The 24,711-nt window shown below is 32.6% G+C and overlaps 1 protein-coding gene across 1 annotated transcript in view; it reads right to left on the reverse strand.

Moving 5' to 3' along the window:
- Positions 1-21,525, reverse strand: part of LOC115887821 (protein rhomboid) — a 44,593-nt gene extending 23,068 nt beyond the window's left edge. The window contains exons 1-2 of the mRNA XM_030907334.1: positions 21,413-21,525; positions 8,335-8,452 (exon numbers count right to left, since the gene is read on the reverse strand). Coding sequence (XP_030763194.1) covers positions 8,335-8,452; positions 21,413-21,525 — 231 coding nt within the window. The remainder of the gene's footprint in view (positions 1-8,334; positions 8,453-21,412) is intronic.
- Positions 21,526-24,711: the final 3,186 nt, after the last annotated feature.

The following is a 24,711-nucleotide window of genomic DNA, read 5'->3' on the forward strand; positions in this document are numbered from 1 at the left end:
ACATTGAAATACAAGGATATTTCCTTTATAAAATATTAAAATATATATCCAACGACATTACTTTTCTTTAAACAAAAAACAATTTTTTTTAAATTTACTAAGACTAATTTCTACATTGTTGTTTCGAGCTCGATCACACAGTGACTGTTTGATCAAGCATTGATAGGAGCTTGTAATAAAGTACCACAATGAACTGACAACTGCCTTTTTGTGCAGAGGATGTTGTTTTTGCTAATTGACTCAGAAAAACTCTCCTGATGATGGGAATAAAATTCTCAAAAGCTTGACAAATTTGAAAAGTAGTTTTATTAGCCTGTGTATAAATATTAATATATTATAATTCTAATACATTCTAATAAAAAACACAACACTGGAAACAGTAGAAGAATATATTATTTAGGACAACTAATACACAGCTCGGAATCTCTACTACCAGAAATCAACAAAAGAATTAACTTATGGAAAAAACTCAATCATATTCAAATCTAGAATGCCACTTTATCTAAAGAAGAAATCATTCGACCTATGTGTACTACCAGTCATGACCTATGCATGCAAAACCTGGACACTAAAAACGGAAATTATAAGGAAAATGCAGGTCGCACAATGCTCAATGGAACGAAATATGCTGGGAATAACCAAGAAAGACCTAAAAGAATAGAGTGGATACGACAAAACACCCAGGTAATGGATGCCACAGAATCAAATCCCTAAAATGCCAATGGACAGGACACCTGGAAGAATTGGTTAAAGATTGACCAATTATACCAAAATGAGAAGCAGAATTTGCTGTGTGGTATGTCACATGATGGAAGATTTGAACAGAATTCTTTACTGGCAAAACTGCAGTAATAAAAGACCACTATACCAATGGAGAATGTACAGTAAAGATTGTAATTGTGGTGGATAGCATACTGGCATACTCGTATTCTGGCACCACGGGGAGAAAATATATGTGAACCAAACATAATCCCAGAGATTTTCAGGTCGTCCCAATAAAAATCTTGTATGATTTCATATACGGAGTGTCAAAATACTGGAATACCTATTAACTATGGTAATAAGAATTTAGGTTTCAACTACTGTAGCTTTAAAAAACTTTTTTGTGGTATATGTTTATTCAATAGCTGCAAAACTGGAAATGCATAAAATACCTATTTAGAAATTGAAAGAAACTGTAAATATCATAAATATGTCGTTAACGTACGAGTTGAAATAAAATTAAACAGTATTCCTATTTTCTATATAAATCTAAAGTTTTAGTACGCAATTTGTAGATTGGATCGATATATCGGTTTTGTAATATTATGACTAAGGCCGCCACGACGTCGAGGGACGCTGTTCTTTTGGATCAATATTGCGATTTATCGTGACAAATTAACCTAGCCGTCGGGGAATACTGTCGTTCGGTTGGTTCGTTACCAGACGCAAGATCCTGGCTAAATTATGTTTTTGGATTCGTCAGTGGTTGGGAAAAATCTGTAATTAAATGGCTTATTAAAATATTAGTACGTGATTAATTATTATAATGTTACTATCATAAGTTATATTTTTTGGTTGCTTTAGTTATTGGGAAAACTCATGTAAATAATTGACTTATTAAAATAATAGTATATCATTAATTATTACAATGATTCAATTGGCTTAGTTATTTTATGTTGAAAGAATTTTGAAGACCAGTGGCTATGAAAGATTTTTTCTAGCTCATCATCATCATTCTCAGCTTATTCAACCATTTCCAATTATGGTATATTTTTCCTCACATATTACACATACATTAGATACTCTCTTTGTAGTTAGGCCCATTGTTGTCTATTGTTGGCTATGCGCGCTCAAGTTATCCCTGCTAATTTCCTAATATCATGGTACCATCTCATGTTTGGTCTTCCTTTATGTGTCTTAATTCCTCATGGGTACCATGCTGTAATTTTTGTGGTCAATCTGTTGTCCATCCTTCTTGCCAGGTGTCCTGCCCATTGCCACTTGAGGGATTTGATTCTGTGGATGACATCTATTAGGTACCTGGATTTTTTGTCATATCCACTCTATTCTTTTACCGTCTTTCTTGGTTATTCGCGAGAATACGCTACCAAGAGATGGCGCTTTTCGACCATCAGCTGTTCAAATGGCAGTGAACAAATGATCACTCACATTGTAGTTCATCCTTTCTTTTTAAGATGGCGCTCGAGTCAGGCGTATTCTCGCAACATAGCCAATCGTTCACATTGTAGTTCATCCTTTCTTTGTAAGATGGCGCTCAAGTCAGGCGTATTCTCGCGAATTTCCAGCGTATTTCGTTCCACTGATCATTGTGCGACCTGCAGTTTCCTTATGATGTCCGTTTTAAAAGTCCAGGTTTCGAATGCATATGTTATGAGTGGTAGTACACATTGGTCGAATGTTTTTTTCTTTAGATCGAGTGGCATTCGAGATTTGAATATGATTGAATTTCTTCCATAAGTTCTACATGTTAACTTTAATTCTTCGGTTGATTTCTGGTAGTAGAGATCCCGAACTGTGTATTCTCTTCTTACAGTGCCATACTCTATACAGAACGTCGGTTACCTCTCGCATGTACTTGTGATGTGTGTCATTAGTGTTTCACAAGTACACGGGACCTACAGTTTATCGCGGAATTCGAACGGCACTATTTGAGAGGTTGTACAAGGCAAATATACTCAAGGTGGTTTGCCATTGCCTTCCTTGAGTTGGCGGCTCGCTGGTCGCTCCATTTAGATAAATCAATATTTTTATTTAAATAAATAAAGCGACCGTACTGGCTGAGGATCGAACCCAATACCATCCCATCTCTCGCACCGCAGATCGACACACTACTGCTTGCGCTACGGCGGGCCACAAAAACTGTGTATTAGTTGTCTCTAATTTTCATTTTTTTTATATTTTTGTAATTTTTTCAAAAACCACCAACGAATTCGTTCCAGATTTGTTGAAATGGAATGTAATATTAATGGAAATTATAATTATAATATGGAATGAAAAACCTATCTTGTTATACACATACGCCACTAAAATACTCATAAAAATCGTCTGAGCGCAATAAAAAAAAGTTTATACACATCTCAATTTTAATGATGAAATTTTACACGAAATATGTTTGAATCTTCCATTTGTACACGAAATGACTGTTTCTATTTTAAGGCAGACACAAAGGGCAGACGTTATAACGTTATAACTAACACCCCTAGTAAGGAGGGGGTCTTTCATTCGCACACGAAACCCTCAGATTAGCCAAAATTTGGATTTTTCATTTGCCCAGTAATTGGATATATTGTATGTTCCAATTCATTCCAAATTAACTAAGCCAGCTTTGAATATTGACTGATTTTTGGTGAAATCATGAATGTTTGTCTATCTATCAATCTATATTTGATATAAATTAAACTTTTAGTTACGTAATCGAGGGGGCAATTTTTAAATTCATTGTTGCCAACCATAGACATATTCGGCGCCGCGCTGACTAACTGGAATTTAAACTTCGCGCGGAGGATTCAGATGGTAGCCCTGCTGTAAAAAATGTAAAGTTGCCGCATTATTTATTTATTTCCTGACATTGTTATTCGTTTTGACATTTTAGTTTTGTATTACGAGTTTTTGGTTTAAGTAAATAGTGTTGTAATACTTGAAGCTTAAAAATGTTTACTAGCAGACCTTGCAATCGAATATTGTTCTTTTTAGAACCTCTTTTAGTGCGCAGTGTAGAACATACCTTAATAGTCGTAAAAAAACTCATCGCAACTTTATTAGAATATTTTGAACGGGAAACCGGTAGTAATGGCCCTTTATGTGTAATGTCCCTTTAGTGCTGTTATGAAGGTGAGTTTTGTTGATGTAAATAATAACTGTTTATTTCCTAAAATATTTTGATTAAAAGAAAATATAAAAAATTGGTCAACGCTGTGCCGGTCAAGCTTAATCACGCGACTGAAAGTTTATTTGGTATGAACTGTATATACTATGCTCATCTGGTACGCGAACAAGTTTCTCTAATAATTTTCTCATAAACTCATAATTCATGAACCTAGACTGTCGTAAACTAAAACAATATAATTGCAAAATCGAACAGGAACTTTCATGTAACAGCACATCGTGCTTTTACGATATACAGGGTGTCCCAGGCTGAGCGTGCATTAGAAGTTTCTAGAGAACCACAAGATCGGAGATTTTTTGCACATCATTGTTTTATGACGAGATCTATCGATTAAAAATATTTTGAATATGGCGGCACTTCCGGAAATACCGAAAGTTGGCAGCAACTTTCTTATTTTAAATGGGTACACTTATTTTTTATTACATACTTAAATTATCTATAAAATTCTATGAATATTGATGCTAAACACTCTATATCTAACATTAACCGTTTTTGATAAAAAAATTATTTAAATTTTTTGGACGAAAAAAACTACCTGTCAAAAAAATTTGTATAGCCTAAAAGTCAGACTTAGTGATTACCACAGCCACTGTGACATAAAGAGAAGACATGTGGCTATCTATTTCAAAAATTAAGTTGTTCAAATGTCATATAATAATGGAGGTAGGTGTCATGCAATTGAGTGATTAAAAAATTATCATAAATCATTTTTTTCAAATGGAAACCCAGTTTTTTTATTTCACTAATGGGCAGTGTTACTAATGAAACGGTTTTTAAATTCGTTACTTTTTAACTATACATGTTCCTATACCTAAAATAAATCGTTTTTAAGTTATTTAAGATTGAGTTTGAAAACGTATATTTTTCTTGATTTAATCTAGCTTCCTTTGACATTAAGTGCCAAACGGTGAGACAATTTGTTTCCATCTGTCAACGATTATTTGAATTTCCTATAGTATAAATACTGCCTGTATATATAATATATATCTCATATTTTCGCTTTTCAGTGATATTTGATAGTTGATATTATTAATAATATTCCGTATGATCGAAAAAAACAGCGCAAAGTTGGCTTGAAAATGATGCTGCTTTTTGAACAAAGCGTCACAATAAGGTATGGCCAGATCTATTGTTTTACATCACTTGACGTTTAAAGTCATTGGCTACTGGTTAAAATCAAGAAAAATATACGCTTTAAAACTAAATCTTAAATAACTCAAAAACGATTTATTTTAGGTATAGGAACATGTATAGTTAGAAAGTAAAGAATTGAAAAGCCTTTTCACTAGTGAAATTATAAAAGTGGGTTTCCATTTGAAAAAAATGATTTATGATAATTTTTTAATCGCTCAATTCTATGGCAGCTGCGGCCATTATTATATGACATTCGAACAATTTAATTTTTGAAATAGATAACCACATGTTCTCTTTTTATGGCACAGTGGCTGTGGTAATCACTAAATTTGACGTTTAGGCTATACACATATTTTTGACAGGCAGTTTTCTTCGTTCAAAAATTTTAAATATATTTTTTTTCTCAAAAACGGTTAATGTTAGATATAGAGTGTTTAACATCAAAATTCATAAAATTTTACAGAGAATTTAAGTACATAATAAAAATGGGGGCACCCATTTAAAATAAGAAAGTTACTGTCAACTTCCGGTATTTCCGGAAGTGCCGCCATGTTCAAAATATTTTTAATCGATAGATCTCGTTGTGAAACTATGATGTGTAAAAAATCTCCGAGCTAGATGTTTTAGTTTCCTAGAAACTTCTAATGCACGCTCAGCCTGGGACACCTTGTATAGTTAGTTGTCAAAACAGTTACTATATGCACTGACCCAGCTCTCATACCGACGCGACTGACGGTGATTGTCCGCCGATTTAATAATAAATAAACTTAATTATCTGCTTTCGCAAAATTAACAAGTATTTAGCGACGGTTATTGGCAGCACTGCCCTCTCTCACACACTCTCTCGCTATCTCTCTTTTTCTATCTCAGATTAGCAATTACTTGGTGGGTTCCCATATTCGCAGCCGCATTTTTTCTCTCTTTTATATATTAAGCTCGTAAATAATTACGAGACAGACGAGTTAATAGCAGATTGGAACTGTAATGAGGAAAACACCCCTGACAGATTGAATATTGTTAATTGTAAATGTACGAGGTGAGATCTCCGACGAGAAAAAATGTTTGCCTTATTATTTCTGCCGTCATTGGCAAGGTAATTATTCAGATACGAGGTTGTTCGAAAACTTTTAACGTTTGCCAGGTCATATTTTATACAATATGTTCCTGGAATCTGGATTGTCTTTACAAGAGGAAAATATTTTTTATTACTAACATTTTGAAAAAAAAAATACTTTATAAAAATGTTTTGCTTGTTCACTGAAAAAAAGGATCTCTCAGTCGAAATGAATATGACTTTGACCCAAAAGATTGGCGCTTTTCAATAGGGCCAAGAACGACGTTTCTTTGCCCAAAGCATTAACTATATTTTCATAAGCTTTAAAAAATTACTTTAGAGAATAGAAGAATCTATCTGTCCAAAGTATTTAATTCTTGACCCAAAATGAATATGCAAAGAAGTTCTTGCTACAAGAACAATAGTCTCTTTGATTCATGCAAAAATTCTTGATTGAAAAGGGGCATTTCTTGATTAAAGAGAGACTTTTCTTAAACCGAATACTATTGACTCAACTAAAATTTATTTTGATCTAAGAGAAGTCTATATATCATATACAGGCATATTACGAGGTATATTATTTTCTGATAAATTTAGGTTTTCCTGGTCTGTAGTAAGTAAAGTGATATTATTTTCCTCGATAGTAGTTATTTCTGCTTCTTCACACCTTGGTATTTTTTGGGGTGGTTCATCACTCTACAAATTACAAAAAAATGTCACATCACGATTAATCAAAGTAAAGCAAATAAATTATTAAAATTATAAGCTTTGGTCACATTTTGAATTTTTTAATACGACGACTTGAAATTCTAAAATTTTTGTAATTATTTGCTTATTTATTATTCTTATTCTATCTATAGTCACGCATGCATTATCTAAACAGGTGCATTAGGTAAATGTCTCTTACCTTCAAATATAGCAAATAAATGCTCTATTTTCCATTTTTTTCAGAAACTCCTTTAAAGAATCCATATATCCTAAAATTTGTCCATAAAAAATGACAAATGCATGTTAATAACGATCACTAATTTGTTATACGATATGCGTTTAAAAAACAAATTATGCAAAATTTCAAGTGGAAAATTCCAAGCAACAAAACGCGTGCGTACTATGATGTGCGACCTATGAAATGCGACGTACGACTGATCGGACTGTCTTTGCGTGTCGTTATTTTTCATCAAAAGAGTATTTAGCTATTGGAAAAATGGCCATGTTTCTTGAATGAAGTACTTCCTAGCGTAGTTTTCTTATTATCTTAAAACAACGTAACTTGCACTTGGTTGAATGAAAATAGATTCAAGAGAAATTTTCGAATTTTTGAAGAGAACCAGAAGAGAGTTTTTCTTCAGGCAAAATATTTTCTTTTACCCTAAAATAAATTCTCTTGCCACTAAATTTTTTTTTCAAGAACGATGACGACTTTAGTTCAAGTCTATCTTTTTTTATCAGTGTTCTAAAATAAAAGTCCTAAAAGTCAAAGCGTGTTTCTGTGGTAATATCAATTCATTTTCACTCTTCGATTGGTAGTTATTATTCATTTTTATTACCGTTGTAGTTTTTGCTGTTTAAAAATGTTAATAAAGCACAAAATTTATTTAGTTCAATGTTTAATCAAAATTAATAACACTCTATCAAAGAAAATGGCATTTTCAAATTTTATCTATTTTTCTCTAAAATGATATAGAAATTTGGAAAACTATAAACGGAATTAACCGTTTTAGAACAATAATTTTTTTTTATAAAGAATGCATTTTTTCTCAAAATGTTAATAATAAAAGTTTTTCCTCTTGCAGAGGGGATCTGAGAACATCCTGTGTAATTAAGAGATTTTATGTAGTATCAGTGTTTATTTGTTGAAGTTTGGTTTGAAAATATTCTAATATATCTTGTGAATTGACTTATTGTATTTGTATTTAAGAATATAGTAAACTCGCGTAGATCACTAGTTCACTAATAATATCACTTTTATAAGTTTGATTGAATAGATTAAAAAAATAGTTTTACAACAATAAACAATCAAATCACAGCCTATTCAGTACCAGCCGGTCAACTTAGATATGCTCTTTTACATTGAAATCCGCAATCCTAGATACGCGTGTTCTGACTACTCGCATATATAGACGAATAAAAACGGTAGATGGCAGTATGTAGTATATGGCAGATTGTAGTATACGGCAAACGTGAAATTGGATAAGATCGCTGGGTATTGGAATAAGCTGTGGATAAATTATGACAAAAAATTTTCTATGGTACTTACTTCGACTAGTGTAATAATAATAATAAATAGTGGCGGGGGACAACATGTATAGTTGTCGGCGTAGTACTTTCTGTCTCTCTCGTCCGTGAGGAACTCATCTGCTACTATTTGGACCATCCTGAAACAATCAAGAATACATTAGTAAATATATTAATATACCCGAACATAAATAAAAATCCATAATAAATATTCAGTGGTTCCTCTAAGCAATAAAATTATAGTTAGTAGGATCAAAAGGAAAAGATAATGACACTAATGAAAGTTAGTAAACTAAATTAGCTTGCTTTGGGTACTCACAAAACAAGGACTAACAGTTATTGACAAGTTGTTATGATGGAATCAATATAGCTCGCTCAATAACACAAAACATTACATTACATAAAATCAAAAGAATTCGAAAAGCAATAAAAACATCTGCCAATTTACAAAAATATACAGGAACCTTTAATAAATCTAATAAATAAATAAATTGATTCTACCTACATTAGTATTTATAACATGATTTTTTTACCCAGAATAATTTTATTACTTATTTTCAATTATTCAACTTAAAATTTAACGATTACTTTCTAACATAATTTTGCCCGTGATTAATGTAAAATTAATGGAAATAAGTTTGAACGTTACAACCTATTGGACAAATTACCTGCTAAATCATATTAAATTTGATATAAAAAGTTTAAGTGTGCAGTTAAATAGCATTATAAATTTCTGCGTACCACTTTAAAATTCACAGCATAAATTAAATTTGTCATATACAAATTGTAGGCTAGAGATAAAAGTCACAAAAATTATTGCTACATATTTCAAATCGATTATATATTAAATAGCCTAAAATTACTACTTAATTATCATAGATAATTAGTGAATATACTATCTATAATATCAATAAATAATTGAATAAAATATTCGAGAAAATACTCAGTCCGAATATAAATGCCTTAAAGTAAAGCATCTGAAAAGCCATCTCACTGGATACTATCTACTTAGATATCACCTGAACAAAAATATGGAAACTACAACATTGCAAACTGAACTACAAATTTGTGATTCAACATTTCTGCGACTTAAAAGTAGAAACCCATCAAAGGAACTTAGACCTCATAAAAATATTGAAGTTATTGGACAATCCCAATAAAATTATATATTTTAGAGAGAGTTTTTTACAAAAAACAGGTCAAAGCGACGAGAGAATAAAATGTATGATAAACAAGGAGTCTATGAAAAATAAGATGCCGACACAAAAGTAGGTATACTTTTTACTTTTGAGGAGTCAATAATGTCGTTGCTGAATATTTAATATTTTATTTTTTAACAAAATTTTTGGAGGCAAATTGTGGGAACGAAACTTTTCCTATTAACAGATATAAAATATCTCTAGATTGTGTTGCCTAACTTTTGAACCTTTCATTCACTTGAATATAGGATAAAAGACACTTAGATATCGTCTACTTACTGCAAAATTCATCTAATTCAAAAATCCAGTGCCTTCATTATAGAAGATCCAACGGATTCTGTGGTGAAAATGGGAAACAGAACCAGAACACCTCATCACCGAGAGTGCCAAGACGACAACACGATTTATATCGGAGATGGAGAACTAACCTCTATAAGACAGTCCCAGACACTGGCTTTTGTCAAAGCCCTGAAATTACATGATGAGTTATAACTGAATTTTGCATAATTATTCGAATATTGAACTAAATCAATGAACCAACCAATAATTGAACTTAATCATTCAAATGTGAGAAATATTCATCTTCAGATATTAAAGAATTCTGACAAATTCCACATTACATATTTCGAGCCAAACGAAAAAAATGCAGTCAAAATATGAAAAAAAAAACAGGTCGGAGACGCGTTCTCTGTCGGTGTTGGTGTACGAAATGAGGCGAGCCGAATGTCGCGACGACTCTATTTTCGGACGATCGGCGATCTTTCGGACTCTTCGTTTATTTCGTTTTTCGATTGTTTCCGTTCCCTTGACTGATGCACTCCGGGTTTCCTGTCCGTTTTCCAAACGCCATGAGATGAGCGCGCTTGTATATTTAGATTCGATCAGAGGCGTCCGTTTGGGGGCAAAAATACATCTCCGTCTTAATGAAACCAAGGAAAATAGCATTCAAAAACAGAACCATTTGAAAAAAGTTAGAGTTTCTTCTTCTGCTGCTGCAAATCCACTAATGGGCGTTCAGGATCACATTCGTCCATTCTTCCTTATTCCGTATTGTTTGGATTAGTTCTTTCATTGTCCTCAGTCCCGTCCACTGTCTGACAATGGGAAGCCACGACATCCTGTTCATGTCGTCTCTTCTCTTTCCCTCAATTATCAATTGTAATCAAACAAACTAAACTGAATTGCATGGTATCTGTCTAGGTATCTCTCGTTACATATCACCTGACCTAGGATATGCTGCTTTTCGGCGTTTGATTGTATCCAGCAAAGGTCCAGCAGAGCGCAGTCTTTATTGATCATTCACAAGAGATGATTTTTTACACGCCTATAGATGCGTCATAACTCGAATGCCTCAATCTAGTTCACAATGCACATGCCTGTGTACATGCCTGCACATACCATATCAAAATCCGTAGTGGTAAACACTTTTTGATTTTCATGGAGGCACTGAGGGTGTCTTAAATTCTACATCTGATTTCTGTATCAGATTCCCAGTTTTCACACAGTCATGTTCCTAAATATTTAATAAATATTTAATAGCTACTCGTTTGAAAGAAATGTGGGTGTATAGGAGATTGTTGCGGATAAGTTGGGTTGACAAGGTTCGTAATGAGGAAGTTTTGAGTCGCTTGTCCAAACAACCCGAAATAAATAAAAACATCAAGATCCGGAAGTTAGAATATTTTGCGCACGTTATTCGACACCCTGAACGATACAACGTCCTCCATTTGATTATGCAAGGTAAAATAGAGGGTAAGAGAGGACTTGGTCGTAGACGCACATCGTGGCTTCGAAATTTGCGGGATTGGTTCCAAAAATCAAGTGCAGCACTCTTTAGGGCTGCTGCCAACAAAATTATAATAGACAATATGATAGCCAACGTTCGTTGAGGACATGGCACTCGAAGAAGAAGAAGAAGAAGCTACTCGTTTCTTCTAACTCGCAAATTCTAATAGTTGTAGTAAAAATGACGAGGCGCAGTAACACCCGTTTAGGACCAATAACGAAACTTTGGAAATAGCAAATACAATCACGTATTTGGACTGCAGCCTGAACAAGGAATGGCATCACTCACGAGAGATCAGATGCCGCATAGAAAAAGCCAGAACCGTTTTTAACCGCCTTAGAAAGATCCTATGCAATATGCACCTGAATATTGCTATAAGAACACAGGTTCTAAGGTGGTAGGTATTCTCCACGCTCCTATATGGAGTGGAAGTTTGGACCTTCACAGATGCTTCATCTAAACGCTTGGAAGCTTTTGAAATGTGGTGCTATCGCCGCATGCTCAGGTTTTCATACACTTACCATGTCACAACACCGTAATCCTACAAATACAAAAGGTACTAGAAATTATACATAATGTGAAAGTGACAAAAAATGGCATAACTTGGGCATGTGATGCGTAATGATAAATACCACCTTATCCAACTAATACTGCAGGGTAAAATAAATAGTAGAAGAGGACGCCGACGAACATCATGGCTGAAAAATATTAGACAGTGAACGGGAATGACGATCATACATTTATTCAGGGCGGCTGTCAATAGGATTATATGAAACAACATGATTGCCAACATCCAATGTTAAGAATTCACGAAATTTTGGTGTTGATACTAAACTCCATGTTCTTACTGCATTCATCAGCAATCTTGAGCAGTTATAGTTAATGTTTACGGGAACGGAAGTAATGGATCAATAATCTTCAAATTTTATTCAATTATAATGAGTCTAATTAATCTTCTCTAAATTAATACGACGACGAAGATAGAAAACAGACATCATGAGGTGGTACTGCAGACCATGAGTGGTCTAAGTAAGACAACTTAAAGAAGTTGGAAGCTCGAGCTTTCTACAAGAAAGTGACTTTTAACTAGTCCAACGATTTTAAAATAAGGTTAAAATAATAAAAAGTAAAATATTATGTAATGGCGCAAACCGAAATATCCGACAAAAATACTTAAATAAAATTCCGACATTGGTCCACTCATCTTCCAATGCTTCATTAATCCTGTCTCTATCTTCAAAGAGCTGCAGTGAATTATACGTAACATAAGAAGTTACACACAGAATGAAAGCACGAAAATGGTACGATGTCGTTATACGAAAAGCCATCGTTCAGCCTATTCTAAAATAGACGCAACGGATATTAAGGAAATAGATGTATTTTTTCATCTCTATCTCGTTTGTTGTCCCGTCTAGCGAAACGCCGTATATCACCGGGTATTTTGGGATCTATAGGTGTGTATCTATAGAAGTGTGTTCAAGAAAACGAGTATCAATTTTGAATATGTATATTTTTTTCTTTGAAATCCATTGACACTGAATATACGATAAATTTTTAAGTTTTTTCTCCATAAATATGTATTAAATTATTATGATAACAATGTACATATAATAAAGAAATCATTATTTGATACATTGTTCAAAAATAAACACACACATTTTTTTATATAGTACTAATATCAGACATCAATTTAGCTTTATAGCCAGGGATATATCGAAATAATTTTGATATGGATAGCTACTAACTAACGAAAATATTCTTTTATCCTCCATATGCTGAAAGTGGCTAGAGTTAAAGTCATCGCAGACAAGCAGTGTAGGTTTTCTAATATTTCTACACTGAAGATGGAGTCTAACTGAAGCTAAGAGATCAGGTGAACTTCTTGAAATCATCTATTATTCTGAAGAAAAAAAAAGTAAATATAAGAAATCCCCGAGAGCCTACAACAAATTAAACCCCAAATGACACAAACCTATTATAATTATTCCTTCCTGAACTCCATGTAGTCTACGATAGTCTTTATGATTTAACTGGCAGTCTTATTAGAATTTAAGAGCTTTAAGCTTCATTTGCAGAAAACTGTTTTATAGGTTTTAAACTACCTCTTTGATTAGTTCTGTACTATTTCAAGACATTGCCTAATATGTATTTCTAACATATAAGAAGAAAATTGCAAATGGTCGTAATTTCCATCAAGCTTAAAAAGTCTCAACAAAGCATTGATCAAAGTTGAAGTGGAAATGAATAATTTACGTTTCCTTTGCTTATCACGGCAGTCAAAAAATACACGGCACTCCAAAAATACAGTCAATACTGTAGTGGGTCTCCTAACAGGGCTTTGTAAGCAGAAAACATCTCGTTGTTCTGGAAAATGTGCGGCTCTCTGTAATAGACAATGACAGGTCATTAACAGAGAGCTTTATAGAGGGTTCAGTCTCCAAGTTGCTAGATTTTTTGAAAAGGATAGGACTGGAGAATGTAACCAATGTAACCTAAGGATCAGAAGAGGACCTCAGTAGATCTGAAAAGGTCACAGTGGATCAGGCCGATAGCCACCTCGAAGTGTTTAAATTAATCTTCTTAATATTCAAGTTTTATTCTTTCTTTTATATTAGTGCCTCTGTGTATTCATTATTGACAATCATTCCTTGATATCGACGTTGTCCTTCTCACCTTTCACCTTCTCCAACTTCAGCTTCTTCAAGCATTGATCAAAGATGAAGTGGAGATGAATAATTTATGTTACCTTTGCTTATTACGGCAGATTTGATAAGCAAAGACAAAAACACAGTTAAAGCTGTAGTGTGTTTACTAACAAGGCTTTGTAAGCAGAAAACATCTCCCTGTCCTTGAAAATGTGCGGCTCTCTGTTAATGATAACAGAGAGCTTTATAGAGGGTTCAGTCTCCAAGTTGCTAGATTTTTTGAAAAGGATAGGACTGGAGAATGTAACCTAAGGATCAGAAGAGGACCACAATAGACCTGAAAAGGTCACAGTGGATCAGGCCGATAGCCACTTCGAAGAGTTTAAACTAATCTCTTTTCTTATTCCAGTTTTCTTCACTCTTTTTATATTAGTGTCTCTGTATTTTCATTATTGACAATCATTCCTTGATATTTTTCGCCTTCTCCTACTTCAGCTTCTTTATTTACCAATTCAACTGAAGATCCAACTAATCAAAGCGAGATATTTCTTGGCGAAACAATTGGGTAGACGCGCCGCTGGACCACCCGTCTTCTAGCGCTTCATTAATCGCGTCACGATCTTCAAAGAGGTGCAGTAAATTAGACGTAACGCAAACATAAAGAAATCAAACAAGCAACGAGAGCCCGAAAACGGTATGCGCCGGCCGCGGCCGCCTCGTCAGACGAAACCTTTCATCCAGTCTATTCTAAAATAAACGTGTCGGATATTAAGGGATTAGATGTGTTTCTTTCGTCTGTGGTTCTCGTCGTTCGCTGCCGTTAAGTTATTTGAAATCATTAATTATGTGTTAGGCCACAAGATTGTTGTATTGATGACAAAATGTATATAAATAAAGACTATTTATTGTAGGACTTTATGTTATTTATCTGGATCAGATTTATTATGATTCTATGATCTCTAGATTATTATTCTCCAGTCGTACATCCGCTTCATAACTGGTAGTACTATACCTACCAGTCATGATCTATGCATACGAATCCTGGATACTTAAAACGGACATTATAAGGAAACTGCAGGTCGCAAAACGCTCCACGGAACCAAATATGCTGGGAATAACCAAGAAAGGCAGTAAAAGAATAGAGTGAATACGACAAAAGACCCGGGTAATAAATGTCATCCATAGAATCAAATCCCTCAAGTAGCAATAGGCAGAACACCTGGCAAGAAGGACGGACAACAAATGAACCACAAAAATTACATCCACGAGGAATTAAGAGACCTAAAAGAAGACCAAACTTGACCATGATATTAGGAAATTAGCTGGGATAACTGGGGCCCGCATAGCCAACAATAGACAGGCTACATAATTGGAAATGGTTGAATAAGCTGAAAATAATGACGATGATGATGTTATCCATTTCATAAAGGTGACTGAAGCTTCCTTCTAACTCTTTCTCAATGACTTTTAGCATCTACTACAAAGAGCGGCAATTTGCCAGTCTATAGCGCTAACATGGAATATGTTCCATTGTTATTTCTTCTGACTGACAGAATCTGCTCGTGGCTCGTGAATTCGTCTTTAAACTCTTTAGCTCTAAATGCCTATTGGCTTTGCATTGTTCTGTTATTAGAGATCTACAACAGTTTAAATAAATTTTGTGTCTTATCAAGTCTACCGCGCGTATTATATCAGTGTTGTATCCTGATTTAGTTTTAGGGGGCAAACAGATCTTTAGAACCTGATAAACAAAACTGTAGTCTAGTAACAGGGCATTGCAAGCTAAATAGGCATCTAATGTTAATGGGATCGACAGCCTGGCAAATGTGAAGTTCTTGGTATTGGGCAATGATAGACCATTGATAAAAAGCTATATGGAGGGTTCAGTCTCCAAACTGTTAGACTTTGAAAAAGATAGAACTGAAGAATAGTAACCTAGGGATCAAAAAAGGACCGCACTAGATCTGAAAAGATCGCTGTGGAACCTGATAGCCAGATAAAAATAATCTAATCTACATATTTAATTCTGTTCTTTATTTTTTAACTTATATAGATTAACAGACAATAAATGTATACAATGAAGTTAAAAGAACAACAAGATACAAGAAAGGGGAGTCACATACAATAGAGTTATGTGAAAATGCACCATTAAATTAAAAAGTTGTTTTTGCTTTAATAGTTAAGTATCACGAAATTATTTTTATATAAAAATAAAGATATTAATATAATATTACTCAACAAATATTATGTTTACTTCTGTTGTACTATAAGAGATCCATACAATTTTATTTATAAACAAATAAAAGTGCCAAACACAATCGGACTTTTTTTAACTGAATAAACACGAAGAAATTTCGTCTTCAACTTTCTGTCTAAAATAATCTGGGACAGACACATCAACGTCGTCTCCAGCCTCCAAAAATAAACTTCTTGGAACTTTTTAGGAGACCGTAAAAATATTAAGTGTAGAATAGTATCTGACAGAAACAGACTCTTATAATGTCAATATCGTTCCAAATCAAAACTTTCTATATAAATAAACATTTTTCAAAGCAGTGTTATTATCACTTGCAATTAAACATGGCATTTTTGTTACATAATTAATTATTATTATATAATAACATTGATTATTAACTGTTGTTTTATTGGGACAATGGTTATTTTCATTAATATAATGATTTGTTAATCATAAATCGATGTCCGATTTATTAATACTATGAATCTAATTTCATCAATATAATGAAAATCTGGTTATTAAATTAATGTAAGATTTTCATTAATATAATGAACGCGTTCATTGTCCTAAACCAAACCAAACCAAACGCGTTCTTTATTTTAGTGCTGAAACTTTAATAAACACATATTCATTATATTAATGTACTAAATCATTGATTAATGAGTTGTACATTGTGACAATGAACAATGTTATTAATACAACGAACACACTACATTATATTAATGTACGCGGTTATTAATATCATGAATAAAACATTAGGGCTTAAATGTCCGCCATGTTGATCGGTTACTTTGGCATTTTAAAAACGTTTGTGTGGTTGAGTTATTCAGTGAGGCTTTAGTTTCATTAGAGCGGTAAGTGTTCTCTTCAATATTATAAATATTTTAAATAAAAGTCCTATCGTATTGTAGTTAATTTGTTGTGTTGTCAAATCAAATTCCGCTGTTTGAGATCTCTGGTGTGGGTATTCATTAAAACAGCGGTTTCCAAATATGTTTCAGAAGATAAAAAACAAAAAGAAGAAAAACATAGTAACAAGTCGAGGCATGGAACTGATTATGGTAAATCGAATGTCCTTTTAATATTTGGCATTTTAATTATTTTGATATACGTCTTTTAGAACCGGAAGATGTTGAGACCTGCCTTCAAGCCCTCAAATTCGACAATTTAACATCGGACCCACTTGATGCGATTTGGAAAGCCTGTTGCAAATTCGTCTAGACGTTATCAAGTCTAAGGATACAGCTAATATAATGAAGAAATGGTTTTTTATAGAAATCCCTCAGGATATCGACTGGTAAATTAATTTTCTTATTATAATTTACCCTAAAATTAATAATAACATTACTATTCTCTTCGTGGATTCGATTTTTTTAATTTTTAATTTGTATATGCTATATCGAGTTTAATAAATTATTATTAGTTTATTGCACTTATTTTTTATTAATAATCCCTAATGGAAAAATTTACTGTGCTCGTAAGTAAGTAGGCACTATTAATAATTTTGTTACCTTTGTAGCTAAGGGCTTCAAATGGAAATCTATTTATAGTAGAATTATTTCAGGCAGTTGGCTGGGAAATGACTATCAATGACATTTCATATCAACATCAATGACAGCGATCTTCATCATCGATTATACGATGTAACAAGAGTTACTAATAGTGTCGACTTTTAAATGTATAACTAAATATGTTATGAAATTATTTCATTGTATTAATGATACGGTTCATTAATATAAGGATTTAGGTACATTATATTAATGAAATCTGTTCATTGTACGGAATGTGTTCTTCAAATTAATGAATACTGTTCATTGATTTAATGAACTTAAAGTTAATAGAGTCGTTCATCGGCTCAAAATTAATGATTTAATTAATTATATTAATGAACTTTTTCATTATATTTATGTCGACTTTTGGTTCAGTGAAGTACGTTAATAATAATTCCTTAAGTTTACTTAAAATGTATTACTAAATTATAATTATTGTACCTGTAGGTATAAAACAGATAGCAAAAAGTAAAAATATATAAATGTCAAAATTACTTTCACTATTTCTAAAAATAAACCGCTGAAAACAACGAGAATAGCACCTCGTTATCTAAAATAGCCCACTTGACCGTATGAATCAAGCAGATATTCATCGGCATTCATTAAGTTTAAATATCTCTTAATCACAAAACTATTAATACAGCAGAGAACTCTAAATGTATACGATACGAAGGTCTTTTTATAGATAAAAACAAAATAAAATTTAATTATTTGATTACATTGCGGTAATGAATTCATTTAATTGCAGTTTTACCTTGATTTTTGATAGGAGAGATGATTGAAATATAATTAAATCAACTTTTGTGGAAAAAATAATAATGGCAAGGTTAATATTTGAAAACTAAATCTAACTGAGAAGTACTCCACGTTTTTACAAACTATTAGAAAATAAATGAACTGCATATTATATGGTCAATTGAGTTGTCACGTTTTTTTACCAGGTCTGTTTTATTTGTGTCTCCCAATCATAGACATATTAAATGAATAGAAGATTTTAAATGACCGACTGAAAATATCAAAAAAGTAAATTAAATTTATTCGAATAGCAGACAACATTTTAGGACAACTTGTCATATTGATGTTTCATCTCTCTAGTACATAAGTCAGTAATATTGAAGATAATAATAATAATAAGGTAAAGTAATCTTGATAGCTTGCATTAAGACTTAGCAATTCCAAAATGATTAAATATCTTCGAAATTAAGGCATTATTACAACTAAATTTTTTGAAACAACTCCATTCTGAACTAGTGCACCTAATAATTAAGTTAATATAAGAAAAAAAGGGTTTTAAACATTTCCTTAATAGTTTATTACCTTTAAAATATCCCAATTTTAGGTTTGTAATTTACCGAAAATGGGTAACTATTCTTAGAACTTCTAAACCCATTATCTACTTCGAAATATTCTTTCTTCGTATATCAAAGTCCATAACGTTCAGTTCCACATTCAGCTGTATCGATCAATATTACAGTTGAGGGTTGGAACCTTTGGTGTTACACAGCAAAATAAAAACACTAAATCACCACAATACACCAAAACACTTTTACTTTTACACTGGACGCGCGTTTCGCTAACCATGTTAGCATCATCAGCAGATGATTATAAACTCAAATAACTAGTTTATAATCATCTGCTGATGATGCTAACATGGTTAGCGAAACGCGCGTCCAGTGTAAAAGTAAAAGTGTTTTGGTGTATTGTGGTGATTTAGTGTTTTTATTTTGCTGTATCGATCAACCTTACGTTTTAGGCATTTTAGGCTTGAAGGAGTTCCGTGCCAGCTACACGTTACCAAAAACAAGGTGACCTAATTCGATATCATTATTTTTAACAGCGCATTAATTAGAAAACTTCTGTTGAACGATGTTTATCCTGGCTTTTGTCGATCACCTATTTTTGGAGAGTTCTATAAATAAATTCAAAAAGAGTCCCTCAACATTTGCTTTTTAACAAGATTAGAGCGGTTAATGGTTGATGATAATTGGGGTCTTTTTTGCAATAGTTAGAATTGAAATAATATAATGCTGAGTTGGAGGAAGTATCTTCATATTTACTTCATTTTAGTTAGCAGAAAATTGGACTAAAAATAATTTTGTTTTATATGGCTTTGACTACAAAAATCTTTTCAAGTTTTCATATTTTAAAATTAAAATGTTCTTTGTCATGTTTTATTCACTATTATAAGAATAATTAATGATAGACTTCCATTTTATTACAACGATTACACGAATGGAAAATATCAACAGAGTTTTTGCTGCAAAGCGGCAATGTAATTCCATTTTATTTTGTAATAAGATCAAAGTAACTGATATGAATAAAAATAGGTGTTTTCATTTAATAATTTTTAGTCTTCAATTATTGCAATCTAAAGTACAGAAAAACCTAGTTGCTTCTAATCTGAATCTATAAGAATATTAAGTAGTATTATCTTTATTGTTGTGGAGGAGTATTTAATGTTCCAAAAAAAATACTTAATTAATTAAACTGAGTTAATTTTATTCACTGTAGATTTTTTAATCATTTTAGATTACTATTAATCATAGTGCAACGTCTACTATATTTTAAATACCTTTTATACAGTTCAGTAAATTGAAATAATGAAACTAAATAATACACAATTATAGCAGCTTTTCAACAGTTCAGAATCAACGGCCTCTATTAGATATGTAAATAGTCAACGTTTGATGGTAGGTCTGTTCTCAGAAGAATCCCTGACCAGTCAGCGCGTTTCTTATTGGTTGAAATGTGTAGAAACCAGACTAACAATCAGGTTTCTACGCATTTTAACCAATGAAAAACGTGCTCACTAGTCAGGGATTCTTCTGAGAACAGACCTGGTGGTTTGATCTAGAGTTAAACAGATTAGCTCATGGCATTTTTCGGTTATCCAATTCATTTGAGATTTTACTCAAAACAGTAAACCTCTAACAAAATTAAAAAATAGGCAAATGTGAGATAAGCCTGTTAAAATACTTTTATTATTCAAATACAAATATCAATTATTTTGGTGTTTATACTAAAAAAAAAAGATAATCATTATAATAATCAACAAGAGATAATCTCAAAAAATAATCCTAAATAATTCAGATGACATATGAATGTATTTTGTACCAAATACACGTGTAAGTGTAGTGCTGTCAAGAATCGGAGTGAAATGAAGTGTGGTTAAGTGTAGAGTTGCGGTTTAGGTAAAGTGATAAAAGGACGCTGTAACCAAATTACATCGATCTGCTATCATCGGAGTCCCGTTTTATAATGTTAGTTAAGTTTTTTTCTTTTAATCTGAATTTTCCAAGTCGTTTTTAAATCATTCTAGTCGATGTGTCAACACTGGGCGTCGAACAAGCTGATTCTGGTAATTGCTTGGTATTTTTATATTGCTGATTATCGATTGCTGTCGGCGGCTCTCAAAATGTTGCCACTATTTTTTAAAATGTTTAAAGTTAAATAACTTGGTTACTATCAATTTATTTTTAAAATGGTAAAGAGAAAATATGTTTCTTTTGGCCAGATCTACGACCCCTTAAAATATTTGCACTTATTTCTGTCATGTTTCTGTAATGATGTCTTTACTTAGACTTAAGGTAATTATGTGTTGCAAAAAATGGAAGAAATAAACTTAAAAAAAACATTACTAATTTATAATTTGTAATCGTTCATTCAAAAATAATTCATATTTACCTCCGAAAAAGTGGGGGTTCGACCAAGAGCAAATGAAAATCGTTCTCTGACGATACCTCTCGATCTCTGTGGTGAACGGCGCATTTAAAGCTTCTTGATCGTTTTCCAGTCATCTGAAAAAAAATACATCCATAAATAAAACAGCATTCATGTCAGAAACACCTAACATCAATAGTGACAAGGTTAAAACCATATAAAATAATTAAACAGAAAATATATAATATCAGACAAAAATAACTGCAGCACAAACTTTTGCCTTAAGCCCGGTATACAATAACCCGCGTAATCTATTTTAAGGGCCGGTCCACGCATAACTCATCTCGATTAGATCGGAATGCCGAAGAGATTGCGTTCCACGCCCCCTCGCTAACTAAATTAAACTCATGTAAATGAACACTCCCGATTAATTAAATATCGGCCGCGTAGTGTATTTTCTTTATTTATTTTCGTGTAGGGCAGGCCGTTTTTTAACCAACCCCGACCGTCCATCAATTGGTCAGTTGCCAGAGGAGACCCGTGCGAAATTTTTGTATCTTTATCTCTGGAAGCAATGTTAACATTCCATCGGTTTTCAATAATTTTAAAACCATTTATTTACGCGTATTTTTTGTTTTTTTTTGTATGTCCGAAAATGCTTAGTTTTGGAGATACAGGGTGTAGAAGTTTCATTTTTATTTCGATTTTTTCCAAATAATTTCTGAAGTAGCAACAATATTTGGATGAAAATTGGTGTCCGGGAGTTTTTTGACATAAGAAATTTGATTTTGATGTCAATATGACTCATAACATATGAGATATGAAAAGTAATAATTTTTCGCCCATACATGTATAAAACTACTGAATGAAAAAATAGTGACTGAATCCGTGACTTTTTTACATACAAAATGTCTCTTGGTAAAAATGGCGATACATGTCATTATTGACAAAAAATGAACATGTTCAGTAGACATGACTGAAATGATAAATTTAGGAACTGTTGATTTTTTTAAATTGATCATAAATTTTGCTTCGAAAAAATGATGATAAAACAGTTTCTGTCGAACTTTTGGCACAAAAACATTTCAAATTTATGATTTCAGCCTAATAACTATTTAGTCAACATGTTTAATTTATGTCAATGATGACAGGTATTGATAAATTCGATTCCAAATATCTCGAGAACCATTATTCTTAGCGATTTTCACCAAGAGACCTTTTTTACGTAAAAAAAGTCGTAAATGTATATTTTTCAGTAGTTTTATACACGTACGGACGAAAAGTTTCAAACCAGTTAAAAATATGTATATAGTCATATTATGGACATCAAAATCAAATTTCTCATGTCGAAAAACTCCCAGACACTAATTTTCATCAAAACATTGACGTTACTTCAGAAATTATTTGGAAAAAATCGAAATAAAAATGAAACTTTTACACCCTGTATCTCCGAAATTAAGCATTTTAGGGCATACCTTTATACGAACTTTTTTACTTATTTATATCTGCAGAATATGCTTCTGAAGTTTCCAGAATACAGTTCGGACCACCCTGTCATCATCATCATCATCATTCTCAGTTTATTCAACCATTTTCAATCAGTTATACTTAAAAAATAATCTTACAATAAACGTTTTAATAATAATTGGTTTATATCACACATGTTAATACATTCTACAACTTCACCCACTCTAAAATGTTTAAAGATTTATTAATTTATTCTTATAAACGATGGAATTATTTATGATTACATTAACCCAATGTATATTTTCACATAACATTAGAATGGAATTTAAGAAAATAAATATTTTAAATACACGCAGGTAAAAGTAGTTCTCACAAAATAGATAAATAAACTTTACCGTAATCCTTTAATACTACTAGTAGGTATGTTATGTATACACACATACATAGTTAATATTAAATTTGCCAAAACAAAACCGATTAGTTTAATCTAAGAAAAAAACACCAACACATTCCTTTTGTTTATTTTTTTGGCAAAATTAGTAGCAGGCCAACGCTGCAGCGCCGCGCTTAGGCAAGTAGTTAGAAGCGCGTGCTGAGCTGCTAGCCAGATGGTTGTTTTATTGTTAACAGCCTCAGACGTATCACTTAAGTTTAATCATGGAGAAAAGTGGCAGGTGCCCCGCTATATCCTCCGAAAAACCCGCTTCGAATATATAACATCGCATTATAAAATTGTTAACCGCCATGTCGATCAGGTCGGCATCGAGGGCCGACAAGATGAACAAGATTTATACGCGACTAACCTTTATTTACTTTTAAATACACGTAACCCCAGTTATAATTTGTTGGATAATTTAAATTATTCAATAAATAATAATCTAGAAATGAAAAAGAGAATGAATGTATTCTCTTTTCATCTCTAGATAAACAATAATTGAATCGGAATTCTCTTTTCTAATGTTGCAGATTAGGTGTTTGGCATTTTACTGTTGAACAAGTATTAACCACAGATGTATTTTTAATATTGCATGATAGCCATACAATACTGAAATTTGTTATGTTTGTTCTAACCAAAACTACTAAAAACTAGTTAATATAACTTCAAAAGATTTAGTTGAGACTGAATAATCGACGAAATTTAATTTCATACTATAGGTTCGCCAGGTACATATGATCTGATTCAAATACTTGTAAATTTTATTTATTTGTCATTTGTTATTATTATATTATACCAATATTTTAATGAAGGGTATATAAACAATTCAATAAAGAAGTAGATACATCAGTTTTTCTTTTAGTTTTAGTAAAGCAATGAACCAATGAACCAGCAAAAAGACAAAACAACTACTAGAGCACAAAAAACCCTAGTACGCATATTTTAGGTGTCACAGGAAATTGTCCCACGGAGGTAAACCTCGTGAGATGGAAGATTTCCAACGACTACTGCAGAGAATGCGGAGAGGAAGAAGAAACCATAGAGCACCTGCTGTGCCACTGTCCGACACTGGAATACCAACGCTTTAAAACTTTAGGGCAAGTTTTTTGGAAGGACTAGAAGAATCAGTAGAAGCCAACATCAGCGACATCGGGAACTTTGCAAAGAGCTGGAACTGTTTTAGTGCAAAGAAAGAATGAGAGGAAGGTTTAGTACACAGGAGTGTCGCAATGGGGCCTAAGGCCTCCGAGTGAAGGATCAAACTTGATCCCAAACACCAACGACTTAACCTAACCTAAATCAATCAAACATAGAATTATTAAGAAAAACTATGGGAAAGTATAAACCAATAATTGTTTTAATTTAATGCGTTAAATAGTGTTTGCCTTATTTCTACATAAGATATTAATGGAATCAATGC

This window comes from Sitophilus oryzae, unplaced genomic scaffold, assembly GCF_002938485.1.
Source record: "Sitophilus oryzae breed Bouriz unplaced genomic scaffold, Soryzae_2.0 scaffold_637_pilon_pilon, whole genome shotgun sequence".
Lineage (NCBI taxonomy): Eukaryota > Metazoa > Arthropoda > Insecta > Coleoptera > Curculionidae > Sitophilus > Sitophilus oryzae.